Raw genomic sequence first — 21,016 nt, forward strand, 5'->3', positions numbered from 1 at the left:
GTTTGCGAGGTGCGCCTGCTGCTTGCGGCGCAGAGAGGAGAGGGCGGGGCGGCGGGGGATTTTCTGACCGGCTGGAGCAGCATCTAATAACCAACTCGCAAAGTAAAACAAAACAAAAACAAACCAATAAACACGAAAACACCCGACATTATGATACAGACTTATAATTTGCACCGATGTTTTTTCGAAATTCTGTACACGAAAAGTGAGCGAGAGCCCTCGGTGCACCTGCTCGCTGCCGAAATCAAAGTAAACTTTATTGTCATCTCCGCTACATACAGTCCAGTATATAGAGAGACGAGACGACGAGGCTCCAGTTACAGCAGTGCAAATAAACAAACAATATATGTAAGAAGAGTAAGAAAATAAATATACACTTTAGGACTCGGGGTAAAGGGATCAATAACAATTTTAAATTTACAGTTTGATGATTTAAAGTCTCACACACAACCCGTCAAAAGAGGAGGGGGGGCCTGCTGCTTCCAAATAAAACACATTTCATTCATAATGTTGTAAATCCAAGCCCATTATGTATTCATGATCTGAATCCTGGGTTGTGTGAAATCCCAGAAATAAAGACAAAGTGAATCTGTGAATTAAGGTGTAGGTCTGTTAGGTTATGTTGTGGTGAACCTCGGGTTGGGGGATGAATGTTCATACTGGAGTGCAAAATTAAAACCAATGGAAGATGGACAAGAAAAGGTCAAAGCCATCATGTCTTCAGTTTAGAAAAAAGAGAAAAGAAGAGGAAGAGAAACAAGCAAAAGATACAGGTAAGCAGATGCGTGATTGGATAATGGCAGGTCATCCTGAAACAATCAGAATCAGAATCAGAATACTTTATTAATCCCTAAGGCAATAATGTGGGTTACAGTTGCTCCAAGAAGAAATGGTAAAAATAGCAACAGTAACAGACTAAACTCCAAACAATACATTATGTTACAGATTTTAATATTAATTAGTCATTGTCAGTTTTTGATTTGTCCTGTTCTCATTATATGAGGAATTATGATGGCTGTTCGGTAGCTGTCTGGATACTATGCATACTCTCTCTCTCTTCATATGTGTATATGTGTGTGTACAACAGTTTTATGTTAATGTACAATCCTTAATATGTTTTGTGTGTGTGTGTGTGGGGGGGGGGGGGGGGGGCGCCAGAGGGAGTGTTCGCCCAGGGCGCCAAACAGGCTAGGACCGCCACTGGGGAGGACATAGAGATAAGACCAGTGTGACAGAAGGAATGTGGAAGTGACACAGGGCAAGAGAAACCAGACAGACACACAGACATGAATGGGGAAACAGCCAACTAAACAAGGAGACAAGACAGACTTCACAGGGAGGCACAAATAACTAACACGGGAGATGCCAGGGAGTTAAATGATGGAAAAAAACGTGCAATTTAAACACCGTCTTGCTGAACGTTAAATACTGCACGACATAACAAGAATATCTGTAACTACCGGCTGTTTGACGTAACGGCAGAGCCAGCTCCATCTCGTATCTTTGTTGAACACTTTCACTTTCATTCTGGGAGGTTTCGTTGTACGGAATATGGCGTAACTCCGCGTACGATTGAAATACTAACAAAGACTGAAAAGTTTCAACAATATCTGTGGAAGATTCGAAAGGATAAACAGACTTAAGCGATATCATTAAGCAACACGAAGGTTTAATCTTTCTATTATTAAATGAAAATCGATCACGCATCATCCCTAGGTGAGTCTACTCAGATTGTATCGACAGATCTTTTATGCTCAAAAAAGTGAACCATCTTTTCCTGATTATAACTGATATGAAAACAGCTTCCAACTCTACACAGACCGTTACATTAGGTTAAAAACTGACGGGACTTTTATTAATTTGGTAAATTTCTTTCAGTATGTGACCAGGAAACGCAGGAGGTCGCCCGAAAGAAAACATAATTTGTTTAATGTGTAATTCAGCGCTCTGGTTTGTTCATTTATATCTAAATTGAGAAGCCTATGGTTTCGCCTCGTCACAATAATCGTGTTTTTTTTCTCTAAAGTCTAAAAATCGGAAAGCTAGGAAAGTACTCACTCCGCCATTTTGCGGACGTAATGCGGTTGTAATCATTTTCATGATTACAACTAGAAAGAACTTCGACAGCTCAACACACAGTTTTAATTTATTTGTAATGAAAACAAAAATATCTGTGTACTTTAAATGCACCATAGAATTCAGACATCTCAAACTCTGTTATTTAGGGGATTTACAGTGGCTCTATGGTTTATCAGCACTATGCAGCAGAGTGCAGGAAATCCTGATGTAATCTGAAACCAGGACAATTCTTGGATCAAACCTTTAGCGGGCTCAGCCCTTAATCATGAAGTTTTTCATACAGTGCTTGGCAATTACAACATTACTAAAACGCGTCAATAAATTACTTTTAGCATCATAAGAAAAGGAATATTTGAATATGTTGTTTACAAATGTATTAAGCCCTTCAATTACATAAACATTAAAAACATTAAAAGCAGCTTAATTAGTTGGATGGCAATTTGTAGTGTCTAGGAATGATTCAGAATGAATAATTATAGATTTGAATTTAACCACATAGAGCAAGTCCACCAAATCTTCAAGCAGTTAAAGAAGCATAATTCAGTACAGACACTAGAAAATCAATCGACCTGGACAACAAGCAAACTGATAAGAGAACTGATCTCAGTTCAAGTGTCCTTCTAAAAAGCCCACAAAGCATCAGTGGAATGCATTTAAAATTATTTACTTATATATTTAATGGCTCAATAGTTTTTGTTTTTTATTTAACTTCACTATTTGCCCATTTGCTTATCACTGTTGTACAGTCTCTGTGTATCCATCCTCCAAGTTTTCTCTTTGCACGGACAATAACATACAGACATTGTGCATTCTGCAAAAGAAGAACAAATAGTCAGATCTAAGGCAAATAAATGCTATTATTAACATACAGTGGGGCAAAAAAGTATTTAGTCTTTAGTATTTCCCACTTAAAAAGATGAGAGAGGCCTGTAATTTTCATCATAGGTATACCTCATCTATAAGAGAGAGAATGAGAAAAAAATCCGGAAAATTACATTGTCTGATACACACAAGCAAGATTTCTGGCTCTCACAGACCTGTAAATTCCTCTGTAAGAGGCTCCTCTGTCCTCCACTCGTTAACTGTATTAATGGCACCTGTTTGAAACTCGTTATCAGTATAAAAGACACCTGTCCACAACCTCAAACAGTCACACTCCAAACTCCAATATGGCCAAGACCAAAGTACACAAGAAACAAAATTGTAGACCTGCACCAGGCTGGGAATACTGAATCTGCAATAGGTAAACAGCTTGGTGTGAAGAAATCAACTATGGCTGCAATTATTAGAAAATGGAAGACATACAAGACCACTGATAATCCCTCTCGATCTGGTGCTCCACGCAAAATTTCACCCCATGGGGTCAAAATGATCACAATAACAGTGAGTAAAAATCCCAGAACCTCACAGGGGGACCTAGTGAATGACCTGCAGAGAGCTGGGATCAAAGTAACAAAGGCTGCCACCAGGGACTCAAATCCTGCTTAAGCCACATATCCAGGCCCGTCTGAAGTTTGCTAGAGAGAATTTGGATGATCTAGAAGAGGATTGGGAGAATGTCATATGGTCAAATGAAACCACAATAAAGCTTTTGGTAAAAACTCTACTTGTTGTGTTTGGAGGAGAAAGAATGCTGAGTTGCATCCAAAGAACACCATACCTACTGTGAAGCATGGGGGTGGAAGCATTATGCTCTGGGCTTGTTTTTCTGCAAAGGAACCAGGACGACTGATCTGTGTAAAGGAAAGAATGGATGGGACCATGTATCATGAGATTTTGAGTGAAAACCTTCCATCAGCAAGGGCATTGAAGATGAACCGTGGCTGGATCTTTCAGCATGACAATGGTCCCAAACACACCACCCGGGTAACGAAGGAGTGGCTTCATAAGAAGCATTTCAAGGTCGTGGAGTGGCCTAGTCAGTCTCCAAATCTCAACCCCATAGGAAATCTTTGGAGGTAGTTAAAAGTCCGTGTTGCCCAGCAACAGCCCCAAAACATCACCGCTCTAGAGGAGACCTGCATGGAGGAATGGGCCAAAATACCCGAAACAGAGTGTGAAAACCTTGTGAAGACTTTGTGAAGAAACATTTGACCTCTCTCATCTTTTTAAGTGGGAGAACAACAATTGGTGGCTGGCTAAATACTTTTTTGCCACACTGTAAGTTGTTACACAAGGAGGCTAGTAATAATTCACATTTGGTTAACACACAGATTAGTTATGTGAAAACATTTTTAATAAATGTGGGCAAAATTAGCTACATCTTTTCCTTACAATATAAAGCATTTTAATCTTACTGAATTTCCCGAAGGAACCCACCCGAGGGATTAATAAAGTCTATCTAATCTAATGCAATCTAATCTGATCTAATCTTTTTCTTTTCTTTTTTTTTATCAAATGCCAGACAGTCGTAAAGCACACAAGTACATGCAGAAATTATAGTTTCTTCTTTTTCTTTTTTATAACATTCAGTAAACATAAATAACATAGCATGAATAACGGCGTCTTATTTGTGACCAAATTTTCCAGCAACAACTGGGTTAGAAGGTAGGCTTAATAAGGGTGACTGTAAGGCATCGCATGCTAAAGCATGTAACGACGAGGAGCAGGAGGCCGCTTTGCTTTGGCTCCAATTGGTTTGAGGTGGCGTGCACCGCAATAATATTTTATGCATGTTGGATGCCCAATAATAACCAATTAGATTAGGCACTAATCTAGCCCTTGAAAAATGAAATAGCGTCATTTATAGCTCTAAAAAATGATTTAGGAAGATAGATGGGCAAACTTCGAAAAACATATAGATATCTTGGTAATACGTTCATTTTTATAATTTGAATCCTACCAGCTAAGGACAGCGGTAGGTAGTTCCATCTTTGAGGATCAGACTTAACTTTCGTTGTAAGTAAGGTAAGATTATGTTCGCGCATTGTTCACAGAGATCTTGTAATTGCAATGCTGATATATTTGAACCCTGACTCTGCGATTTTAAAGGGTATAGTTAATGTAGGTATGTCTGCAGCCATTTGGTTAATTGGGAAGTATTCGCTTTGGGAAATGTTACGCTTATATCCCGATAGGTGTCAGAAGGAGTTTATTACTGCCAAAATGCGTAGGATATTTAATAAAGGATCATTCGCATAGAGAAGCAAATCATCTGCATAAAGCGACACCTGACGTTTCATACCCCATCTATCAGTCCCTCCGAATCCTTCCACCATTTTTACAGCTGCTGAAAGTGGTTCAATTGCTAATGCAAATAGTAATGGGGATAATGGGTACCCCTGTCTTGTTCCCCAAAAAAGTGGGAATGGAGCAGAGCATTGATTATTTGTACAGACAGAGGCACAGGGAGAGGAGTAGAGTAGTTTGACCAATGAGACATAATTATTATTAAAACCAAATTGTCTCAGGGAGAAGAAGAGGTAGGCCCACTCCGCTCTATCGAAGGTGTTCTCGGCATCAAGAGATATTATGGCTTCTGGAATATTAGAAGATGATGGAGAGAATGACACCAAGAAGTCTTTTTATGTTGGAATGTGAGTGTCTTCCCCTGTTAAATCCCGTCTGATCCTCTGAAATAATTGAGGCATGATCGATTCTAATCACAGAGCTAGAATTTTTGCGAGAATTTTAACATCTACCGGGAGGAGTGATATTGGTCGATAGGATGTGCAGCTCAGTGGGTCTCTGCCTTTTTTAAAAATTAGGGAAATAGTGGCTTGCATAAGTGTGGGTGGTAGGGTGCCTTGCTCAAATTTGCTCGAATGAGTAATTAAACATTTCCAGTAGAAGTGGAGCTAACTGATCTGAGAATGTTTTATAAAACTCAACCGGGTAGCCATCTGGACTTGGTGATTTACCTGTGTTTATTAAATGTATTGATTCTTTAATTTCTGAGATTGTAATAGCGGTATCTAATTTCAAGTTATTTTCAAGTCAAAATTTAGGTAAGTCCAATTTTTCAAAAAAAGCTATTTAATTGGCTTTCATCTGTGAAGGATTCTGAGGTATAAAGTTGGGTGAAGAAAGATCTCAAAGTGCCATTAATTTTGTGTGATTTGGTTTGACGCTGTTTTAGTCAGTTGCTGTTGCTGTTCCAGGAGATGGCCAGCTTTGTTGCCATGTTCATATACTAACCCTCGAGAGCGGAGGAGGAGTTGTTCAGCTTTGGAAGAAGAAGGTCTAGTTCCGTTCAAAGTCTTAATCTTTCTTTATATACATCAGGTGTATTTGTGAGAGAAAGATAATTATCCACCTCTATTATGGCCTACTCCAAATCTTTCTGCTGGCATCTATGTAGTTTATTAGAGTAAGACGTAAAAGAGATAATTTTACCTCTAATGTAGGCTTTTAGAGTGTCCCATAGAATGGACGGAGAAGTTTCATTGTTTTTATTGGTTTCACAAAAGAAAGTAATCGACTCAGAAATGTTGCAAAAGTTGGCCTCCGCCAGCAGGAGAAGATTTAGCTTCCAATATCTGAATCTCTTTGGCTTCATTGTAAACTGCTCTGTAATCATTGTCTGTATCTTGTCAAGCCGTGAACCAAGTTTTGAAGTCTGCTGAAGTGCTGGCTCTGTGCTCTTCTAGCATGTTGGCTAATCACACAAAATTAATGGCACTCAGTGCCGTGCTATCCACTGTTGGAGAGGTGGCTGTGTCTGCTTCATTTTCTGTCATTGTAGTCGCCTTTTTGTTCCTTGGCATTTGTTTAAGGTGTTTAGGGTTTAGATGCAAGCTGATTCAGTCTTGGTTAGATTTAGTTTTTCTGATTGATATAGGTTTTTTAAAGTTGTCGCTGCAAAAGGCTGAGACAGGGCTGTCTTCACATGCTCACCAAAACCGGAAGTTGAGCATCTAATCTGATCTAATCTTGAGGTGACTGCTGCGTTTATAGTTGTGGTAAAAAGTTTACGTACACTTGTCACTTTTTTCTGTTAACCCATAATAAAGTCATAAAAGAACCAAACTTCATGAATGTTTTTTGTGACAAAGAAGTATCTGTTCCAATCACTCTATCAGAGAAAAATCAGAGTTGTAGAAATAACAGGAAACTCAAGAGAGCCATGATATTATGTTCTTTACAAGTGTTTGTAAACTTTTGACCACAACTGTATTTAGTCTCTTTGATTTAGAACATTTTCCTGCATTGTTTTGCATCAAAACATCACTGGAGACTCTAAGAAGAGCTCTTTCAGTAGAATAAGGTCTATAAAAGCCAGACTGAAACTTGTCAAGAATGCTGTGTTTGTCCAAAACTGCTTTTAAGCTGCTTAGCCACAACCTTTTCTAAAATCTTAGCAATAAACGGTAATTTTAGAATTTTAGGATCAGTCTTTAAGTGCTAAGAAGAGAAGGCTCTAACTTGGTTTCTTTTTAAAGGGGATGGATAGCAGCACTTTTATAGTAAGCAGGGACTTTAACAGACACCAGTGAAGTGTGGATTATGGTGAGCATACAGAGACCAATAGACTGAAAAACATTTTTGAATAAAGATGCAGGTAAAATGTCGGGTGAACAGGAGGATGCTTTCATTTTAACCGGACAGATTTCATCTAAAATGGAAATAAGGGATCAACACCATTATTAGGGAATGAATATAAGTTAGAAGTGTCAGAGAATTTCTCAGCTGTGAAGGAATTTTAGATGTGAGAGCTAACCATCCGGAACACAGGAGAGGGCTCATGAAAAGACAAGTTAAAAAGAATACAGTGATGATCAGAGATAAAAATGTCCTCAGAACAAATAGAATCATTACTTAAACCCAAAGTAAAAACAAGGTCCAGTGTGTTGTCCAGGAAATTCTTTGTGAAATTAGTGTTTGTTGAACCTTCCACAAAATTATAATACAAGGAATTCAATGTTGATTTGTATCAGATGACCTCTCCTCCCTGAGCCTGGTTCTACCAGGGGTTTCTTCCTGTTAAAAGGCAGTTTTTCATTCCCACTTTTGCCAAAGTGCTTCCTCACAGGGGTCATCTGACTGTTAGGGTTTTCTGTTGTCTTTTTCTGCATTGTTTTAGGGTCTTTACATTACAATGTAAGGTGCCTTGAGGCAACTGCTGTTAGCTCAGGTGGCAGAGCAGGTCAGCCACTAATCAGAAGGTCGGTGGTTCGATCCCAGGCTGCCTCCTGGCTGGGCAAGATACTAACCCCATGTTTGCCTACTGGTGGTGGTCAGAGGGCCCGGTGGCGCCTGTGTCCGGCAGCCTCGCCTCTGTCAGTGCGCCCCAGGGCAGCTGTGGCTACAATGTAGCTTGCCATCGCCAGTGTGTGAATGTGAGTGTGAATGGGTGAATGACTGAATGTAGTGTAAAGCGCTTTGGGGTCCTTAAGGACTAGAAAAGCGCTATACAAATGCAGGCCATTTACCATATAAATAAAATTGAATTTTGTGCCATTTACTGCTCACAACTTAAAAAAAACTATTATTATTATTATTATTATTAATAATAATAATAAAAATAATAAAAAAACACACACACTGCTGATGTAGAGGTCTCAAAAATCAAATATGTGTATCAAATATGACACACTCGGCATTACAAGGTTAAGTAAGTATGATCATTTTCCTGAATCGTTATGAAAACCCACTATTTTGAATTATAACATCTATTACAAGGTAGTAATAAGGGATACTTTCTCTCACATACTCTCTTCTTAGGTTTCTGAAGGAACTGATCTTCATTAGGTTCTTGCATGAAAAGGTGGCATCATGGCAAATGCACCACCCGGTGAGTTCAATTAATGAGTCATTATGATGTTAAACTAACTGAATTCCTAAGGTAAACTGCAGCACAGATGGAAGAACACCTACTGTGATGAGGTCTGGCATTATTTTTGTTAATCAAAATGACAACGTTTAATCCCCTTGTATCATAGATAATGCAGAACAGTTATTAAAATAAATGAGTAATGACAGCTGCTCTTGCTGCAAATTTATTTGCACTTTGATTTTTTCATAGATGTGTTTTTAATGTTATTATTCATTAGGCTAAATGATATTAATATTATTTAACATTATTTTTTATAAATACAATTGTCTTTCTTTCTCTAAAGTCCTATATATGCAGCCCCTGAACCGCAGCAGGAGCTATGATCTTCTGCCACCTGACAGTGAGTTTAACTGAACCGAGTCTGTCCTACTCTGATGTTCACAGTTTTTTGCTTTCTCACATTTTGTGTGTAATTTTTGGATGTTCTCAGTTCTGCTGATGCATCATATATGCTACAAAAACCCATAGTTTACCAACATAAGGCTGTAACTAAACTATAACCATTAATTGATGCTTTGAAATGAAGTTTCTGTGTTAATGAATAAGCCATTTTGGTAACATTTTCCCAATGTTTACCAGGTAATCTTTATAAATTCAGTGTGTAATTGAATGTACATAAGATATTCACATAAACTCATTACTTTAAAAAATACCAATAGCGTAATTTTCCTTCTACATAATTTTCTTATGTAGAAGGGGCATAATAAGCCCTGCATCCGTAATAGTACCTGCAATTAAATTGTAAGAAATCAAGGTTATTTTGTCTGAAACCCAACTTGCACCTCTAATAGTAATAGTGTTATTACAGTACAAAAGGGGGACATTTTTTGCTCTAAAATTTCCTGAAGGTATTTAAAAAAACACAAAGGCTTGATTCAAAATCTCAAAAGGTTTGACAGAGGACACATTCTACAAAGGCAATTAAATTCTCTATCACACAAAGTTACATTTAGAGCTAGTACTGAGGAAGTTGTCAGATGTTATCACAGTGTGTTAGAATAAATGCTGCAGTATCATTCACCATTACCACTAACAAATGGGCCTCAGTGTTTGATCTCTAGTTTTATTTATTCTTTATGTACACATCTTTGGAACTTTTGTTACCTCGGATATGAGTGAGAGACAGAAAACTGAAGCCATACCGGGCGTCCAGCAACCTCCTTGAACAGGGTCCAGTAACCATTACAGTGGCAGACATCCAAGAACAGGTCTTCAGTATGAAGAGTTGGACAGCACCAGACCCCGACATGATTCACAACTACTGGCTGAAGAAGCTGACTGCACTCCACGAGTGTCTGGCAGCACAAATGAACCAGCTGCCAGTCAACAAGAGACACAAAGAATGGCTAACTGAAGGCCAGACAGTCCTGATCCCCAAGGACCGCCAGAAGGGAACAGTCCCATCCAACTACTGACCGATAACCTGCCTCAATACCACATGGAAACTTCTGTCAGGCATCATAGCGGCTAAGATGCACTGGCACATGGTTTAATATATGAGTGGGGCACAAAAGGAAATGGCAGGAATGCCAGAGTAGCAAAACCCAGCTACTGGTAGAAAGAGCAGTTGCCTGAGATTGCAAGACCAACTGACCAACCTGTGCAACCTGGCCTATGACTCAATGCCCCACACATGGATCCTGGGATGCCAAGAACTGTACAAGATCAATAGGACTCTTCAAGCGTTCATCAGGAACTCAATGAGGATGTGGTGTACAACACTAGAGGTCAAGTTGTCATCAAGTGCGGGATCTACCAAGGAGATGCGTTGTCGCCACTGCTGTTCTGCATAGGCCTGAACCCCCTCAGTGAGATCATTGACAAGACTGGCTACGGATACCGACTACGGAATGGAGCAGTTGTCAGCCACCTCCTGTACATGGATGCCAAGAGTGAACAAGACATCGATTCACTGATCCACACCACCAGGATATACAGCAATGACATCGGAATGTCGTTCGGGCTGGAGAAGTGTAGTCGGATGGTAACAAAGAGAGCGAAAGTAGTCAGAACCGAGGGGATCAAACTACCAGAAGGCAACAATGCAGACATTGAGGACAGTTACAAGTACCTGGGGATCCCACAGGCAAATGGGAACCATGAAGAGGCCGTGAGGAAAGCTGTAACCACCAAGTACCTGCAGAGGGTCAGGCAAGTCCTGAGGAGTCAGCTAAATAGGAGATGGAGGAGGAGATGGAAGCCACTAATGTCAAGAAAAGGAAGCTCCTGACCATGCATGGAGGGTTTCACCCAAAATCCAGCACCCTGACACTGTATGCTAAGGACGAGGAAGGGGGCTTGGGACTAGTGTGGTTCCTTTGTGGGATCAATAAATCATCCATCCAACCATCCATCTGAAGAAGAACACAAAGCACAATGACTTATACTAGATTTTGTTAAACATTAACTATTTTGCATGTGATGACTTACTGGTATAAATATTATCTATTGCTCATAAAAATATAAGCAACCAATCACTATACAGTAGGCTTGCAGAAAAAGTTGGCCAGGTCCCGGGGGACCTAACAGAGGACAGACTGGAAGCCGGAGGACGAAAAGGTGGGTAAAGGCAGAACCCCCAAACCCAAGGTAATGTGGCAGACATGAGCTCCGATGTCCAGAACCACCATCTGAAAAGCAGAAATTCCCAAAGTGAGGCCCTCAGTTTCAAAAGAGAATTTAGTGGAACCTGAGAATCTGAGATTCAGCTCAAGATTCAGTTGTACCTGGACATGTCCTAGCTTGTTCTGCGTTAACCACATCAGCGAGCTCTTCTACCAGCTCGCCAATGACGATGTCATGTGGTACAGAATCTGAACATGTGATACATGTATTTTGACCTTTGTTGCCATGATGCCACGTCTCTCTTGGAAATGAGATTTTTGATCTGCCAGGTGTCGTAATCTGCCCCTGGAGGGATCAGAGTAACATGGCCTTCATTATGACAAGCCTGTAGAAGCTTGCACTTCTACAGGCTTGTGGAGAAGTGTCTCCTGGGATCTTCAGTCTGCCCATACTCTGAACCTTTGAAACCGCGCCCTGTGGACGACTTGGACACTAAATTTGGTCTTCACGGCTACACTCTGCACTTTGTCGTGCACAATACCGGCACCTAGATCATGTCACGACGTGTCCTGCGGCACAATTTAGCAATCACTTGCACAGCTGTAGGTAATCAGCAGGACCAACGTCTCCCAGCACAGATGGATGTCTGGAAGCATCCAGCTGCCTTGGAAGAGCAAGGAGCGGAGGGCTCAGTGAAGAACTGCTGCATCATGACGTTGACCCTGTTGGATGAGTTCCAGAAACCCTTCTGGTACGTCAGTACCCCGTCACCATCTCCATGGGGAGGATGTCACAGTCGTTCAAATACAGCAGCACCAACTTCCTGATGCCTGATACCGTAGCTCTGAGGAGTGGATGAAGGTGAAGCTGGTCTGGCTAAAGGAAAAGCAGCCTCACACTCTACGTCTCCAGAAGCTGAACTTGTTTAGTTTCATGTGTTTGACACAGTTCTATTGTTATCAATTAAAAGATGAAACTTTGAATTTTAATTTGAGAGAAGAGATTCTGATGTTAGTTATATTTATTCAGACTGTACGAGTGCTTTTGTTCTGATCTTTGGTTTGAACACACAGTCACACGGCAGTATGTCCTGTAAAATAAACTGTTTACTGCTTGTTTATTAAATAAGAGCCTTGAAGTAACTGTTGTTGTGATGTGGCACTATATAAAACTAAATTGAATAAAAAAATGCTAAAATAAAATGAGAAATACTGTTTCTGATTTCTAACAAACTTTTACAAACTGTTTCACATATTGTTTAAATGTGTGTTAATATTTAATTTCAACTGTCACTCAAGAACTGGTTCGGATCTAGACTCAGCTTCATTTTTTGTTTTTTCATTCCAGTGTCTGAGCTGAGAGTTGTTCTGCTGGGGGGCAGCTGGTCTGAGAGGAATTCAGTGGGAGATTTCATAGTTGGACGGATGGCTTTCAACAAGGCACCTAACTCCTTTGTGAAAATCAGTGGACCTTTGGAAGAACAACAAATAGTTGTTATCAATACTCCGGATTTTCTCTTTGACAAGATGAACGAAATTGAAGAGTTTTCAAAAAACTGTGTGGAATATTTTGCTCCTGGACCTCATGTGTTCCTGCTGGTTCTACAGCCAGAAGAGTTCAGCGAGGAACACAAACTAAGGCTCTGCAGGATCCTTAAACTCTACAATTATCGATCATTTGATCACTCGATGATATTGATTTCAACACCTAGAAAGAGGAACTCAGGCTGCACAGAGCAATATATGCAACACCCACAATTAAAAGATATGATTAAAAAATGTAGATACAGATACCTGAGGAGGAGCGACATGGAACTTCCAGAGCTGTTATATCGCTTGGGTCAAATTGTGAAGGAGAACAATGGAGAACATGTTAACTATGAACCATTTGAGGATACCTCACAGACTTTACCAGCAGATGTTCAAAGCCCTCATCAAAAGAGTACACTGACTTCTATTACAGATCGTGTTACAGCCATGGGTAAGTGAATAAACTATTCTGATCTTCACAATAATATACATACAAATCCTTCTTTTGAGATAGATCAATAATCTGCATTTTACGTCATGTTTTCACAGGACTACACAAACACGTGTCACTTGAATGTTCATCTTCTGAGGAAAGTACTCAGTCTCGAAGTGAGTAAATCATCTTAGAGCTAAGTATATAGGTGCAAACAGTACTTGGTGACTTCTCCAGGATTAACTTAAACAATCCCAAAAAAGTGGTTACAAAACAATTGTTCATATAAACCAGGGGTCCCCAATCCCAGTCCATGAGGGCCGGTGTCCCTGCAGGTTTTAGACCTCACAATGGGTCAAAACACATGAATCACATGATTAGTTCTTTACCAAGCCTCTGGAGAATTTCAATACATGTTGAGAAGGTAATTTATCCATTAAAATCAGCTGTGATGGATCAAGGACACATCTAAAACCTGCAGGGACACCGGCCCTCGTGGACTGGGATTGGGGACCCCTGATATAAACCATTAGTGCTAGAAATTGCCTGGTTACAGAGATGACTGAAGATATCTTAAAGATACTTTTCATATCACAAAAAAGTCTAATAAATTCAGCATTAATTATTTTTGTGATATGTTTTTTCTGTTTTATCACAGTGTCTGACATTAGGATTTTGTTGCTGGGGAAAAGTGAGGACAAGAAGACAAAACTTTGTAACTTAATCACTGGGCACAAAGATTTTACATGGCACAAAGATTTTACATGGCACAAAGATTTTACATGGCACAAAGAGTTTTTATCAAAATCTATGACCTTTTGTGGAGAGTGGAGAGAAAAAAAATTGACTGTTGTGCAAACTCCAGACTTGTTCAGTCTCTCTGTAGAGCACATACAAAGAGAGATGAAGATGTCCGTGTGTCTCTGTCCGCCTGGACCAAATGTTCTGCTGCTGTTAGTGAAGTCTTCTGAATTCACTGAGGAGAACAGAAAAACTCTGAAGTTCATCCTGAGTTTGTTAGGTGAAAATGCCTTTAAACACTCCATGGTCATCATCACACACAAAGAGGAGAGAAAGAACAACTCTGTGCAAAAACTTATCAGAGACTGCAAACAAAATCAGCACACAGTCAGTCACGATAGAAAAGATTCTTCCAAACATGATCGAGAAGAGTTGATGGAAAAAATGGAAAAGATAGTGAAAGACAACAGGCGAGGATTTCTCACATTAAACGAAGAGGATGATGTTGTGACAGTACTTGACAAACCTGTCCTGAACTTAGTGCTGTGCAGTAGAAAAGGAGCTGGAAAGACATCAGCAGTTAATGCTATTCTAGGACAAAGAAAGTTTGGTCCACCTGCCAACAAGTGTGTTAAACATCAGGGAGAGGTGTGTGGGCGTTGGGTTTCCCTGGTAGAGCTGCCTGCCTTGTATGGAAAACCTCTGGACACAGTGATGGAGGAATCACGCAAGTGTATCTCCCTCTGTGATCCTGAGGGTGTCCATGCCTTTATCCTGGTCCTACCTGTGGCTCCCCTCACTGATGAAGACAAACAAGAGTTAGAGACCATAGAGAACACATTGAGCTCTCAAGTCAATGATTTCACCATGATTCTGTTCACTGCGGACTCTGATCCTACAGATTCAGCTTTTGTTGATTTTCTAAATGAAAACAAGAATATCAAGGAGCTCTGTAAGAGATTTGGAGGAAGATCTGTTGTTCTCAACATTAAAGACAAAGAACAAATCCCAGAACTGCTGAAGAATGTAGAAATAATGAAAGGCAAAAATCCAAGATGCTTCACAAAAGACATGTTCACCGAAGCTCAGATACAGAAGGTTATTAAGCTTACAGATGAACTGCAGCAATTGAAGCAAAGTACTAAGATGGTACATGAAGATGAAAATGAGAGCAGAAAGCCTCTCAGGATGGTGCTGATTGGGAAAACTGGCAGTGGAAAAAGTGCTACTGGAAACACCATTCTGGGTAACGAAGACTTTGAGTCGACTACGAGTTCAAGGTCAGTAACAAAGTTCTGTCAGAAAGCAGAAGGAGTGGTTGATGGACGTCCTGTTGTTGTTGTCGACACCCCTGGTCTGTTTGACACAAGTCTGACCAATGATTATGTTCAACAAGAACTCATTAGATGCATCAGCATGTTGGCTCCTGGACCTCATGTGATCTTACTGGTGCTGCAAATCGGTCGGTTTACACAAGAGGAAAAAAAGGCTGTGGATATGATCAAGACGTGTTTTGGAAAAAAATCAGGAGATTTCATCATCATTTTATTCACCAGAGGAGATGATCTTAAAAAAGGAACAATTGAAACCTACATAGAAAATAGTGATGATGTTTTACATAAACTGATACATGATTGTGGAAGGCGGTATCATGTCTTTAATAACAACAATCAGACAGATCGCACACAAGTCAGAGAGCTGCTGGCAAAGGCTGATAACATGGTTAAGGAGAATGGAGGCAGCTGCTACACCAGCCAGATGTTCCAAGAGGCAGAGGCAGCCATACAGAAGGAAGTGGAGAAGATCCTGAAGGAGAAGGAAGAAGAGATGAAGAGGAAGGAGCACGAACTTCAGAGAAAGCATAAGGAAGAAATGGAAAACATTAGAATACGAATAGAAAGTGAGAGAGAGAAAATTGAACAGGAGAGAAAGAAACAACTTAAAGAAATGGAGGAAAAAATTGAAAAGGAACGTAAGCAGAGAAGGAAAGAACAACAAATGAGAAAAGAAGAAGATAGGAAAAAGAGAAAAGAAGAAGAATGCAAACAGCAAGAGTGGGAACAAAAACTTAAAGGAGAGCTGGAGCAGAACAGAGAAGACATGAGAAAGCGACAAGAGGCCTGGGACAAGGAAAGAAAGGAAGGGTGGGAGAAACGATATCGACAAGATGAAGAGAGACGTATAAAGGAGCAAGAAAGGTTTAAAAAACTCCAAGAAGACTACCAGCGGGAAAGAGAAATGTATGAAACCAGAAGAAAAGAAGAAGATCGAAATAGAAGAGAACAGGAGGAAAATGAGAGAGAAAAATTAGAAGCAGATTATAAGAAAAAAATTGAAGAAATGAAGAAGAAATATGAAGAGGAGGCGAGAAAACAAGCTGAAGAATTCAATGAGTTCAGACAGAAATACACCAAAGACTTTACAGCTTTAGTAGAAAAACACATGGAGGAAATACAAGAACTAAAGTTAAAACATGAGAGACAAATGCAACAGAGCGAAGGAAGCTACAACAAAGAGTTTGAACTGTTACAAAATCTCTCAAGCCACAAAGAAAAACATCTGAAAGGCGAGATAGATGAGCTGAAGAAGAAGCATGAACAAGAGATATATGAACTGAAACAGAAGTACAGCAACAAATGTTTGATCCTCTAAGTCAACTCCTGTTCAAAATGATGTGACCTTAACAGCTATTCAAATCAATGCTGTCTGCAGCTTGTTTCTGCAGTCAGTTCAGCAGCTGAGTGAGCAGCAGTATTTAGCTGCTGTAATATTTTAGTCTGGTGCTACAGTTTTATAATGTTTGAAATTATAATTTTTATTGGTTGTATCAATGCTTCTTGGCACTAAACCTTATACTGGTGAAAACCCTGTTCACTTCCCCTTAAATCTTGTCATCTTGGAAGATCAAATTTGGTCCCAGACTGTGGGGACGATGGATTCCCACTGGTTGCAGGATCTCACCTTGATCTATCTCAGAATTGAGATTGCTTCCAATGATAGCAAGCCTTATTTTTCCACTGAGGTAGGTGCTACCCTAATCCATCACATTCCCTGCACTGAAAGCTGCTGAAATGTAGCCCCATTTTAAATTAAACGAACAGGTTATCCAACCTTAGATTTATTGCCATAGCATTGTTATAACAAAGATATAATTGACAGAATATAAATTTCCCTACTGTTAATATTAAATTTAGTTATCTTGGAATTGTAAATATGTGTTAGTAAATAAAGCAGGATTAATACAAATTAACCACTTAAGCCCCACGCCCCTGGTACCGGGGGCAAAAAGGAGGAGATCATGTTTAATCGGTTATAACGCGGGTTGAGAAATATAAGTCCAGACATGTGTGGTATCCACAGAAACCTTTGAATCTCAGCTAAAATGTCATATAAACCATTTCTACAACCACCAAACACACCAAAAACAAGCCGTGATTAAACGAGCAGTTACGTAAATGCGCAGAAGTCCGCTAAACAAACAAAACCGAACCAGAAATTCTTCAGACTTCGTGTAACCAGCTAAAGATGGGCTGGTTAGCTTCCAGAGGTATCACTGACTCAACACACCAAGTTTCACCACGATCAGACCAAAATTCACTGAATGAGCCACAAAAGAAGACCACAAAAACACAGCGGCGCAAATGCGCTAAGACAGAAATTGGCTTACCGTCCCGATTTCCTCCGTTATTTTCGCCGGTAGCCGGTAACCACGTGACTAACAGTAGTTACCATGCCTACCTAGCCGCATCAGAGCAGTTTTCCGTCAACAACCTCCATTTTAGACCCACCTACAGACTGGACAGACGCCACATGCAGTAAATTTGGGCCCACGTGGGTTTTGGCAACACAACGTCTGATTGGTTGAAGTGACATGAACGTGGCATCGTTACTATGAATCTATTGGCTCAAACATTAAAAAGAGGTGTCAATCACGCAAATTGACCAAAAGAAACCAAAGTTACAGCCCCTCGGAGTTTAAAGGGCCAGAGGCCAATCAAACGCTCTATGCGCGCTGCAGAAAAGGGCCGTTGCCATGTAAATGTGTGGTTAATTCTTCAAAAATATATTTAAAAAAAAAGCATGTTTAGGCCTGTTAATAAAATTTATTAATTTCTGCTCTTTAATACCTAAAAAAAATCAACTGGCATGGTGTCCAATTGTGTGCCAAAATTGGACATTTTTGTACAACGTCTGGATATTCATGTATTGACAGCGCTGTAATTTTTCACTGTTTCACTTTAGAAACATAAATCTTTGCACAGATGATGTTTATATGTTGGCTACTCGATTTCTGGAACCAAATCTGATCTGAGGCATATTTGTCAAAGGGTTATATGCTAAAAATTAAAAAAAAAAATAATTAGGCGAGGATAAAATCTACTTACTTTTTCTGTGTTCCAGTCTCAGTAACTTTGACACAGTAATATCTGCTTCAGTATTTACACCTCTGATGAAATTTCCCAAGTGTTAGCTTTATTTTGATACCAAGATTGTAAGGACAGAGTTTGTAATTGCAGAGAAATAATCAATTAAATTTGGGCATTACATTTTCGAGCAGGAAGCTCAGAAACCCCCTTGGGGCTTAAGAGGTTTTAATTACTTTCATCCATCCAATCCAGCTTCTCAGCAATTAATGCTGTTCCATTTATTTGCAGTGACAAGCTAACAGTGCTATAAAGTTCCTATTAGTGTGCCTTTAACCTAAATACTTTTATTACACAGGAGATAGTTTTATGATATTTTCTGTTCAGCAAAAAGCTGAAAAGCTCATATTGTTTTAGGAAATTACTTTTTTAACAAAGTAGTCTATAATTGATGATAAGCTTAGTTGGAAGCCTCATATAAACCATGTGAAAACATTTTTTTCAAAAAACGTTGCTATTCTCTACAAAACAAAGGATGTCCTGAACAAGAAATCAGAAATATATCTATATATCTATATCTATCTATCTATCTATCTATCTATCTATCTATATATATATATATATATATATATATATATATATATATATATATATATATATATATATATATATATATATATATATATATATATATAGAGAGAGAGAGAGAGAGAGAGAGAGAGAGAGAGAGAGAGAGAGAGAGAGAGAGATAGATAGATAGATAGATAGATATATGGGGTGGCTGTAGCTCAGGAGGTAGAGCAGGTCACCTACTGATCGGAAGGTTGGTGGTTCGATCCTTGGCTCCTCCAGTCTGCATGCCAAGTATCCTTGGGCAAGATACTAACCCCAAGTTGCTCTCCGATGCATCCATCGGAGTATGAATGTGTGTGAATGTAGTTAAAATAGCACTAAGTATAGATAAAGTGCTTGTGAGAATGGGTGTGATTGGGTGAATGTGGCATGTTGTATAGAGCGCTTTGAGTGCTCCGAGAGAGTAGAAAAGCGCTATATAAGAATCAGTCCATTTACCATATAGATATATATAAATACATACATGTATATATGAGTTCCTTGCTAAATGATGTTTTTTTAAAAGGGTTGGCATAATAAGCATGTGCTTCAGCCAATACCTTTTTGATTAGCCTTATCTCGTTCTTTCTTGCTTTGTGGTAGACCTTTATTCTGTATTCATTGAGATATTTAACTGCTAATCAAATTAATAAATGAAAATGTTTACTAAAAGGACACCAGTGAATGAAAAAGTTCTGTTTCTAAAAATTCATACAATAGGGCATTTGAACAATTCACAGACTTAAACATTAAACAAAGTTTCAATATGTTTATACAGATAAAGTCATTATACCCTCTCTAAAATGTCAAAAATATGTATTTTCTTTTTTGTTAATATTCTTAAAGCTAGCTGTTTAGGAACATTTCTTTTTTTAAGTTTTTTTTAAAAATCGAAATATCTCAAATGTAGACATTTTCACTGTGGACTGTAATTAAAATAAAAACCAAAACAATTGTATTACAACAGATTGATTTTCTGCTGCTCTCTACAACGAGTTGTAATGGTGCTGGCTATTTCATTAGGTACACTTTGCTAGTACCTTTTTGGACCTCCTTTTGTCTTCAGAACTACCGTAAGTCTTTCTGGCACAGATTCAACAAGGTTCTGGAAACACTGGAGAGAAGTTTCCATCTACACTGACATGATTGCATCTCACAGTTGCTACAGATTTGTTGGTCGCACGGTTTCAACGAGCGAAAATACAGCTTTTTGTCCATGTTAATTCAGACTCTTGCATTTATAGACTATACAAATTATGACGTTACCTTTTAAAACTGTTACATTTTTTTCTGTATTTGTTTTTATTTTTGTTTTTCATTTCATGTCACTTTGAAGGTGAACGATGTTATGGTATAAGCCCTTTGTTTTCATCTGTATTTTACTATAACTGTAGAAACAGAATGCATTTCCATTAACAGTCACAATAGCATGCAAAATTTAAAATTTCTCTTTGATGATGGAAATTTTAAACACAGTTTGTGTTTGTGATATTTTTATATGTACTTGCAGTGAATGTATTTGTTGCACACAACATTTCTATTTTTTGAGTATGCAGAAGTTACAGAAGTTCATTATAAATTCTGTTAATGACTCAATTCTAAAATAAATCACTATTTGTTAAATTGTATGTGATATATTTATTATATTAAGTGCTATAGAGATATTTTCCCAACTAATCTGGAAATGTTATGACTCTGAATATGGAAGCAAGATTTACTATAAATAAAAGCTTCTTTTTTTTAAAATAGTAACTGGTAGATACCTTAAAATGCACATTTTACATATGCACTGTTACAACCCCCTCTGCTAGGGGACAGGAGGGGAGTAACATACACAAGCCCTCATACGAAAACGGAGTAAAGTAAAAGGTTTTATTGCAAACAGAAAACTGACAGGGCTGTTCAACAGACAACTGGG

General features: G+C 39.0%; 2 protein-coding genes across 2 annotated transcripts in view; one reads left to right on the plus strand and one right to left on the minus strand.

Annotated features, from left to right (window-relative positions):
* The window catches only part of LOC146493773 (uncharacterized), a 561,837-nt gene that overhangs the window by 87,040 nt on the left and 453,781 nt on the right, over positions 1–21,016 (minus strand). The gene's annotated exons all lie outside the window — the stretch shown is intronic.
* LOC146493775 (uncharacterized) lies at positions 1,210–19,056 on the plus strand. Its single transcript, XM_085149107.1, has 6 exons — positions 1,210–1,716; positions 8,743–8,812; positions 9,138–9,194; positions 12,767–13,399; positions 13,498–13,557; positions 14,040–19,056. Exons 2-6 carry the CDS (start codon positions 8,794–8,796, stop codon positions 16,772–16,774), a joined length of 3,504 nt encoding a protein of 1,167 aa, XP_085005233.1. The 5' UTR covers positions 1,210–1,716; positions 8,743–8,793; the 3' UTR covers positions 16,775–19,056.

Source organism: Neolamprologus multifasciatus, chromosome 22 (assembly GCF_963576455.1).
Source record: "Neolamprologus multifasciatus chromosome 22, fNeoMul1.2, whole genome shotgun sequence".
Classification (NCBI taxonomy): domain Eukaryota; kingdom Metazoa; phylum Chordata; class Actinopteri; order Cichliformes; family Cichlidae; genus Neolamprologus; species Neolamprologus multifasciatus.

Excerpts from the sequence above, each read along its gene's own strand:
- LOC146493775 (XM_085149107.1), top strand. Across the intron at positions 9,195-12,766 it reads TGATCTTCTGCCACCTGACA|TGTCTGAGCTGAGAGTTGTT; the intron begins GTGAGTTTAACT and ends TTTTCATTCCAG. Across the intron at positions 13,558-14,039 it reads GGAAAGTACTCAGTCTCGAA|TGTCTGACATTAGGATTTTG; the intron begins GTGAGTAAATCA and ends GTTTTATCACAG.